General features: G+C 39.4%; 1 protein-coding gene across 4 annotated transcripts in view; it reads right to left on the bottom strand.

Moving 5' to 3' along the window:
- Nucleotides 1-5,996: 5,996 nt before the first annotated feature.
- The window catches only part of map3k22 (mitogen-activated protein kinase kinase kinase 22), a 40,450-nt gene continuing 36,379 nt past the window's right edge, over nucleotides 5,997-10,067 (bottom strand). For all 4 annotated transcript variants that reach the window (XM_038728770.1, XM_038728796.1, XM_038728779.1 and 1 more), the window contains exon 18: nucleotides 5,997-8,187. In XM_038728770.1, the coding sequence (XP_038584698.1) occupies nucleotides 7,959-8,187 (229 nt within the window). In that variant the 3' untranslated portion in view covers nucleotides 5,997-7,958. The remainder of the gene's footprint in view (nucleotides 8,188-10,067) is intronic.

Here is a 10,067-nt window from a genome sequence, read left to right as displayed (position 1 = left end):
AAATAATAATTCTACACTTTGAAGAAAAAAACTAAAAAAAAACTATTTTACTAAACTAAAAAAGGAACATATTCTAGTTTTAAAGCATATTTCAGATAATTCAGTGCAAAAATAGGTACCTCACAGAAGAAGATAAAAGTGAATAAACCTGCAACAAGGGCAAAAGTGATCACAAAACAACACAATAAAATCACACAGGGAAACTGTCTTAGACCTTGGATTTATTAAGTAATGTAGTAATTAAGTAAGTTAAGTAATTATAAAGAAAATACAAAAGATCAATGACTTGATACATTTCATGTTTTAAGGATTTGTCATTAAGACAAAACAAAATGTTCCAATTAAAAGCCTCGCAGCATTTTCATACTGCCTATCAGCTCTCAAAGAGACAATCATACATACTCCTGTCCTGTCACAGTTCAGTCTAATGCAGTGGTTCTTAACCTGGGGGTCGTGACCCCCCTGGGGGTCGGGACCTGGTCCCAGGGGGGTCGCACGAATGCTGCTATAGACACAAAAATAAAAAATAAAAACTAACTAGATGGACTTGTGAATGGAATCACTTTGGGTGGACACTAAAAATATTTTGCACTGTTTAATCCAGCAGGTGGCGGTGATGCCAACCACTATAAAACGACAAAGACAAACCCAAGCGCTTTGCAGGTTCGAAAATGTGAGGCGCATAGCAATGGCTTTTTTGGTTGAATTAAGAAAAGAGAAAAACGCTTTTAATGTTGCTAGGCAACCACCGAATCAGCTGTCCTTACAGTCTAATCAAAGATGATAGTGCTGGCGATCTGTAATCTTTGGTTTGCCGCTAAGTCATAACGGTCATATTAGCAGAAACTTGATCACAACTCACAGGTCTGTGTTGCTAAATATTTTCAACTTCAAAAAGGGGTCTCACTGCCAGAAAAGTTAAGAATCCCTGGTCTAATGTATAACATAGCTGTTTCATCATTTGTATATAATGCAAAGTGCAAAGGTGCAGAACAGTATGTATTTACATTATAATCTTATTTTTTTCCATATAAAAGAACTTCAGCAAATCCTGTGGGTGCTCTCTATTGAAGAGCTGCTCACCTTATTAAGAAGCTTTCTGCTTTGGCAGTGAACATTTGTGTTTACAAGCAGATTCAGATAAAGCACTGAACATTTGTCATGTGCTTCCCAGTTCATCTGCTACCCGCAACCCTGCCTATATGTTCTTGAATTTATTCTCTCTTCTGCTTGGGTTATTGTTGCGTGGATTTGTTTTTTGGACTCTACGTTTACCTGTGGATTTTCTGTTCCTATTTGGTTATCCAGTTTCATGGACAGTTTATGTTTTGGATAATTTGGACTACAACTTCAAATTGTACTGAATAAATTAAATAAAACTTTCTCATCCAGCAATATTCCGTTGTCTGCTTCTGGGTACTACACCTTGTTTTTCCTGCCTGAGGACACGGCCTATCATGACACAAGTTTTTTTCTCGAGGCTACTACAATATTGACCTCTATGTTACAGCTCCCTACACACTATGACAAAGGAATATTTTTAAATAGTAGAAGGAAGGTGGGTTTTATCACATTACAACAGGTTTTAAGGTAATATGTTCGTAACTCCCTTCTGCTACGTAGCAGACAATATCCAGTAACACAAAATCAATCATAAAATGGTAAGTAGAATTCAATGGAGCAGTGCTGTGGATGAATTTGATTTTAAAAGTCCCATAGCTTGGGGGAAAAGCCACTCTGCAGTCTAATGGTGCGATCTAACTCTGACAATACTGTCAAAATACAATAAGTATTTGACAAAACTGAGCCACAGGAAAGTAGAATACAAGTGAATTTTCTGCACAGCACCAAAGCCTGAGCCCACTGCTAAACATCACAATTTTCAGCAGTCCTGACGTGTCTGCAAATTTTCATGAGGTTTCAGGCATCCTGTCCCTCAAATGCGTCTTAGGTGCAGAATAACCTTAATAATCCTGGCAAAAACAATAGGTTCCTTGCACAAAAGCTAAATACTTATCTGTAAGTAAATAAAAGCCCACATCAATAATAAACATCTACTATAATCTATCAATCTAATAATAAGACATGCATGGCTAATGGGTATTAATTTAAAATCTGAAATAAAGTTTAGATGACAACGCCAACCATTACAAGATCACATTTTATTTGACAATATATACAAAACGTTAGATATGGTGGTAATTGATGTAAATCCTACTTGATTAAAGACCATTACATCTAAATCCAACACCTATATATAATTGATTAATGAACAAATAAATTGACATTAAACCATTTTCCAGAACTTTGTATTAATAACAACGGTAAAACAATTGGAATACATAAAATGTTCATTCCTGGCTTGAGATGGCTTATTTCGTTTCCTAACACCTTAACTTGAACTTTGACAGGGGTGTCTGGGGTTGTGGTAGGTTAATTACAAAGACCACAAATCCAAATTGCCGTAACTTTTTCTCTCAATGACTGAAGCTAACGTTACCAAAGCTAACGTCAAGAAACTTACATGAGAAGATGATGTGATGAAAGGAGAGAGTCGTTTGATTAAACACATCAGGTGAGATATATTTCTGTGTGGAAAATAGCTAAGATACCAAGCTAGTAGCAACCAAACAATAAACCTTCGCTAGCATTACTGTGTTAACATGTTGGTGACGTATATTGTGCAAGACAAAAGATGAAGTTTACTGAACGAATTTCACACAAAACTAACGGCCTTTCTCAATCTGTGTTCTTGTATTCTTGTGAAACATCATTTTTTGTGGCCCCAATCATAGACTTTAGGTCCCAATACACAAGTTTGCATTTTAGCAAGAACGGTTAAAAATCCCGGAAAAGTTCTTGACACGCCCATTTTACCGAGGATGTGTCGGTTAACTTGTGTAAACTTGACGGCAGAGATATCCCAGCATTCATTTCGGCATTCAAGTGAGGGGCTGAAAGAAGCTGAGAGGCCAACAACAGAACGTTTTGTACTATTTTCGTACATTATTTCATCACTAAATCCACTTCTGAGAAGGTTTGAGGCGACAATTCAGCTGTGTAGATGTCGAATATTGGCAGTTTTACTAAAATTCCCGCGCCAACACAGCAGAGTCCTGCATCAACGGCAGAGTAAAGACCCACAGCTGTATGATAGTTTTAACGTTCGTACTGCTGTTATTCTGTCATTACATTCTGAGTAATTTTGTAAGATTTTAACTCAGATCAAGAGACATCTTGATGATGTACAGAAAAATGGTGATGTACAAAAAAATCTGGTCTTGTGAAACTTCGGGACAAATTATCAGAAATAGTATGAAAGGGGACTGTCTTTGCTTTATTATTATTATTAATATTATTATATTAGACATTACATTGCTAGTGCACAGTAGAGTTGGGGTCACAGTATTTGCTTTTTATTAGCTTTTATCTTATATAATTATTTTATGTGCAAATATATCTTGGTAAGTTCAAACCAACAATAAACCTGATTCTGAGCTTTTTGTTTTGGGGATAAAGCCTGGCTGTTTTAATAATTAGAGCAATGCAGGGGCCTCTGTGCTGGTGGTATTGCGCAATGCCAGCAAGAACGCACCGTCTGAAACCGTCAGCAGCGTTTTGTGTGCTCATGACATTCTTCAAGTTTATTCTTCCAAGAACGACTAGCAAGAACGTTCTCCCCAAGAACACAAGTCTATTCTTTGCATTCTTGGTTTTGAGAAACACTCTGTGTTACTTTACTGTTTTACAATAAACTGCAACTTTCTTGACAGACAAAAATATCTTTTAAATTGACAAACATCATGTCTAATTCAGGGCAGAATTCAAACGGGATAAAAAAACAAAAAAGTTGGCTCTTACCGTTGACTACCATACATATATTTTTCAAAATAAGGTTCCATGGGGTGGAAGCGCCTGTGACCCGACCCCGGATAAGCGAATGAAGATGGATGGTTGGATGGACTGGGAGGAAGCGAAAGCGAGGGACTTAGGCACTTTTATTAGTCCCCACAGTGCTTCCTCAATAAGAATGTGGTTGTCGTCTAGCAGAAGGCTTAGGCTGTGTGGTGTCCGAACAATAATGCTGCGATGATGTGTTGAGAAGAAATCCGCTTGACACTGTTCTTGATCATAAAAGTTTATTACATCAAGGAATTCAGCATCAATTACAAGCTCTGTAGCAGCTTGGAGAGTGACCCAGCCCGATGACCACTCTGTCTCTCTGTACATCAAACACAGCTTATATAGGACATGTTTAGGTATCTGCCAAATACCATATAAGGGTACAGTACTACTCTGAGGTAACAAAACAAGGGGTCAGAGGTCAAATTCTATAGAAGGGTTCAGTCCCTACATAACCACCAATCATTACTCTCCCCTAAGAGGTCACTGACCCTCTGTCCAGCTGCTACAGTGCTATTTTAAACTGTAATGGTCAAATTCACATATGTTATACACCACAGCTGCATGGAGTCCCCTTCACGTCCATCACCCCACAGGCACCAACTACCTCCTGGGAAAGAGCGCTGACCTCCTGTCGAGAGAAAGCAAACATCAGGTACTATGTTGTTAGATATTCTCTCTCACTAATTACATCATTGTTTAATTTAGATTGGTTAAAAATATAACCTTTTTGACCATTGATTCTATTTGTTTGTTTTTAATTGTCACACCAAATCGATTGGGGAAACCTGCTCTATCTCTTGAGCCACAGCCGACCCTACCTTACATCCTTGGGTTGTAAAATGAATAAATCTTCTCTGTTCCCTGTAAATTAACTTTATGTCAAATAGCCAAATGTATATCCTACCTGCTGCATCGTCATGTTACGCAAAGGGATGACCTCTTTCTCTTTCTGGCATATTTTTATTGCAGAAAGCTGAACAAGGTGGATTGGTGTGTTTTTTATAATGATACTCCAGAGCCCCCTTCACTGTCAATCATCCCTCAATGTCGTTGTAGGTTCCTAGTAGAGCCTCTGCCGCCTGGCGTAGCTTCGCCGATACAGGCAGAGGAGCTCTAAAGAACATGATGTCTTTCTTTTGACAGTCAATGCATTTGGTGGAGACTGCCCCCTCATGGCAGGGCCCCTCCTTATCTCGGCAAAAGTCACTCTTGTCACCGATTTCCCATCAGAAAAGGCAGCAACAATTTTATGCTTTGTCATGGCTGGCCTTGCTCCACCACTAAATCACTCCTAGGCCACCACCCTGAGCTGTTCAGCAATAGCTACCACACATATGGCTGGGGTTTTGCGTATGGACTGTTGCGCTTTGACCACTGGGCACTTTTTTAAAGCAATTCTTAAATAAAGTGAACACAGATAAAGTTATACAGATAAGCTAATATTTAACATTTATTTTCAAGATGTATTTATTCATATTAGTAATGTGATTTGTAATTTCATCTGTGCACATTTTCCTGCTGGTAAAATAGAGGGAGAGATCCCTTTAAAACTTTTTTAATCCCTGTAAACCTTCCCATCAAACAAGACTCAAAAAATCTTTTTGTCTTATTTGTATGGGTAAAGTTAAAAATGTGAGCATTTCAGTGATTTAGTCTGAATTAGTACTTTCTGCTTTCGTCCAGAATTTTTGAAGACAACTTTTGATGGCCGCGAATATTTACAACCTCCATATTCCTCCATATACGTTCATTAATGTGAATCAAGCAGGAAGCTTCTGGTCTGAGAAGCGAAGCGAATGCGCAAGTCCCTTAAACCTGCATTCTATCGAACAGCCAGCAGGGGGAGACTCCTCTAGTTGCAAAAAGAGGTCTGCCTCCATTAAAAACTAATGGTATGAGTGTATGGTCTCAATTGCTAGTTTCATGTCTTCTTTAAAACAGCATGATGTTCATTTTTTAAATTATGGTCCTATTAAGAGGAAAATAGACCACAAAGCAGAGTATGCTTCAGGGTGGGACTATCTGTGATTGACAAACCATTACCATGGGTGTAGCTTTCTACAAAACAACACAATAAAAGCACACAGGGATATAGTCTTAGACCTTGGATTTATTAAGTTAAATGTACAAAAGATCAATGACTTGATACATTTCATGTTTCAAGGCTTTTTCATTAAGACAAAACAAACTGTCCCAATCGAAAGCCTCCCAGCCTTTTCATACTGCCTACCAGCTCTCAAAGAGACAAATACTTCTGTCTAAATCACAGTACAGTCTACTGTATAACGTAGCTATTTCGTCAAATAGATTTGTATATAATGTAAGGAATTTTCATACAAAAGTGCAGAACAATATGTATTTACAGTATAATCTTTTTTTTTTTTTCCATATAAAAGAACTTCAGCAAATCCTGTGTGTGCTCTCTACTGAACAGCTGCTCACCTTATTAAGAAGCTTTCTGCTTTGGCAGTGAACATTTGTGTTTACAAGCAGATTCAGATAAGGCACTGAACAGGGGGAAAAAAGGTTTGATCGTTCTTTGAGTGCCACTGTGTTACAAGTAGCCATTACACCTCCAACATCAGTCTCCCCAGTTAAAGGATCATCTCATCTCCACTTATACAGCCTTTTGCTCGTTCTGTCCAACTTGACCCTTTTTTTGGCGACTTGAAATATGCTTTATCTCACATGACATGATGTGCTGTCAAGTAGTCATTACTTGACCTATTCATAGTCTGGAAAGCAAAGTAAAGGCATGGGGTGACTGGATTCATATTGAAGTTACAAAAACAAAAATGTAAATGAGACGCTTACTTCAACCTAATTTCATAATGCTTTTCATACTAACACAATGTGACGTCAATGCATCTGATTTGGTCTGTGCAGTGTACTGTGCACGAAGCTGCCATAACATAGAAAAGGCTGTAAGGGCTCTGAGGTGACAAAACAATCCAACATGACTAATACTGCGCATCAACTTTAGCCTAAAGTTGTTGAAAATTTCTGACTCTGCAACTTTTCTTTGGGCACTTTTTTTCTCTGGACACAAGGCTCACTGCATGGGAAGCTGGAATGGATGTCACAGACTCCTACAGTAGTGTTGGTATTGCTTAATAGACATTGCACACTGAATGCAAAAGTTTGGTTCTTTTTTTCTTCTTCTTTACATCGGCACACACTACACAATTCTCCTTATGAAATTAGATAAAAAATGCTTCAAATAGAAAAATATCTCCTCAGTTGATTATCCTGCATGTTGGAAATATTTCAATGCATTATATCAAAAGTGCAATGTTGACAATCCTTCTGAATGGGGCTGTGAGTGCTATGAAAGTAGGGTACTGCCACCCTCAGATGTAAAGAAAAAACAGAACAAAAACATTCTTACTTACAAATTCTTACTGTAAGGCGTTCACAAAAATACATTGACATTTTTTAGGTGACGACAGGACACCCGTTTGCTAAGATGACTTTATGTGTGTTATTGTCTGTCATATAAAAAATATTTTACCACCTTAAGTCTCACAGCTAACTCAGGCGGATAAGTACTTACAGTACTATCAGATGTGATCAGTGTCACTAGTCACTCACAATTACATGGTGTCTAGCCAAATCGAGACGCTGTTCTGCGGCAGTAAATGAGTATAAAGACCCAGAAAGCTTCAGAAACCACTGCTCTCTAACTTGGGTCACGTCGTCTGCTCTTGTTAAAGGACAGCAGTCTGTAGCTCGTGAGACTGCTAAGTGCTTTCTTGTCAGTCCCCTCCTGGGGCAACACACTGCGATGCCGCGGAGGACTCTGGAGGTCTGGAGGACAGCAGTCAACCTGGCCTCTTGGGGAAAAATCCAGATTGCGCTAGTTGGTGAGAGATGCAGGGGTCCTGACAAGGCCGACACTGGTGATAGATGACAGGGCAGGACGTTGGAGTGATGCTGAGCCCTGGAGCCTGGTGACAGGGGGCCCTGGGGACGGGGCGGGCGCCGGAGAGGAGGGGAGGTGCCAGGGCCGCAGAGGCCTCACAGGCAGGGGAGGGGAAGGGGGTCTTCAGGCCTCAGAAGCTGCCCTGGACGAACGGGTGGCTGAGCAGACCGTCTGCAGTGGGCCGCCACTTCTCCTCCACAAACACCTGCCGCAGGAAGTCCCTGCAAGCGTCGGACACGCCCTCGGGAAGCATGGGCTTTGTAGGCTGGGTGGCAATCTTAAAAATGGCTGCCATGGCCTCGTACTCCGCCCATGGAGGTTTCTGGGTCAACATTTCCACAACAGTGCAGGCAACACTCCTGAGGAAAAACAACATCCAGGAGAGGTAGTTGATTGTCAGAACTTTATCATATCGGCATCAAATATTATTTTACATGTAGTTGTTATGTCTATATGTATTCATGTTTATATTACACTATACTTATAACAACAGTAACACCTTACAATGTCAATGCTACACCACCACCAACAATGTAAGAGTTGACCCTTTAACACTTAACTACATTAAAAGAAATTACATTTTTTGATTTGTGTACCTTTGATATTAATTTGGACATAAAGGTTTCAAGGATTTATTTCATTGCTCAACTGCCAGTGCCTCGAAGGCAGAGAGACACCAATGTCATGCATTGTACCTAGATTATTAATACAACAGAAAATGACCACGTAAAAGAAATGCCGATTTGGCCCCTCAAATCACATCATATATTTATCTGTCTGTCTATCTATTGAGAGAGAGAGTGAGAGAGACAAAGTTAAACACTGCTTCATGTTCTTTGACACAGTCCTATCTCATGAATATAAGCTTCTAGTGAAAACTACGTTTGTCTCAGGAGATTGGAAAAACTCAATGTACTTGAGCATGAAAGTAATGTTATGCACCGTTTCTTCCTAGTGGAGAGTTACTTTGTTTCTCCCTCTCTCTCCCCTTCCCGGTGTGTGTGGGAGTGAGTGTCTGTCCAATTAGAGGAGGGGAGTCAGGTGTGCAGGAGTCGGTCCACCAGCTGCCAATCATCTTCAATCCACTCTGCTTTAAATACCTGGCTCCTGCTTTGTGTATTTTGATAGCATTCCTTAATTCCTGTATCTTACAGTCTTCTTGCCTGGACCTGACCCCTACCCCTGCTCCGCTCCTATTGAGCCTGGATTCAGAACTTCTACTCCTGGATCTCTGGACTCCCTGCTGGATCAAAATTCACTTCCAGGATCTCTGGACTCTTATCTACTCCCACTGCCGCCCCCACTTCCCTGCCTGGATCCGCTCACTCTGCTGTTCTTGGCTCAAGCCCGGACTTTCCCTAGACCCATAGACTCTGCGCATAATTACTTTTAAGCATTGTACCAATAAATTCAACTTGAACTGAAGTTCTAATTCTGTGTGTTGAGTCCTGCATTTGGGTTCTCACAAACAGTAAGCCTTAACAAGTAATTTGGTCAATTTTAGGTAAATTAAATACTCTTCGTGAGTTTAGACAATTCTCCTGTCTTAGGCTAAAGGAAATCCCAAAAAACTAACTGAATTTAATCTTAAAATGTATCACAAAGCTTAAAACAAGGCCCCTACATATAGCTATCATTGGACAGCAACAAAATATATTACTGGAGGCCTATTGCTTTTAATTGTATTATACTGTATTTAACAGGTGTTCATGCTGACTTATTCTCCCCAGTATTTCTATTACAAGTTAATACTTCTGCTTTGTAATCCAAATTTAAAATGGCTCCATATATCTATGTCTTAGTGGCTGGTACGTATTCGACTGTAACTGGTTGCATTTCCCAGTAACATGTTATACTTGTTGAATTGAACTTTCACCAGCTTTGGCTCACATTAAGTAGATCCCGGGAACAAGCAAAAAAGGTAACTTTGCTGCTTAAATGATTTGTACCTGCATCATTTAAACCACAGAGCAATCTTTTTGAAATGAGTCTTATCTTCATCGTCATATTCAATTCACTTTAGTTCTTTATATTGTACTAGCAGTCTTAGTGCTAGTGCCCCAGGTGCAGAACAGTGGGTGGTTAAGGGTTAAATACTTTAGATACAAACAATTCTTACAAACATTTTACCTTTTTTATAAGCTTCACAAATTAGGCTTTTACTGCATTGCATTTCACATTACAGACATATACATATATAATATTTTGTAATCCAATTTAAGATAATTCCATTAAATGT

This window comes from Micropterus salmoides, unplaced genomic scaffold (assembly GCF_014851395.1).
Source record: "Micropterus salmoides isolate LMB-PRFRI ecotype aquatic unplaced genomic scaffold, ASM1485139v1 Ms_hic_scaffold_1, whole genome shotgun sequence".
Taxonomy (NCBI): domain Eukaryota; kingdom Metazoa; phylum Chordata; class Actinopteri; order Centrarchiformes; family Centrarchidae; genus Micropterus; species Micropterus salmoides.
Note: the sequence above shows the minus strand (reverse complement) of the source record. Positions and strands in the feature narration are given on the sequence as shown.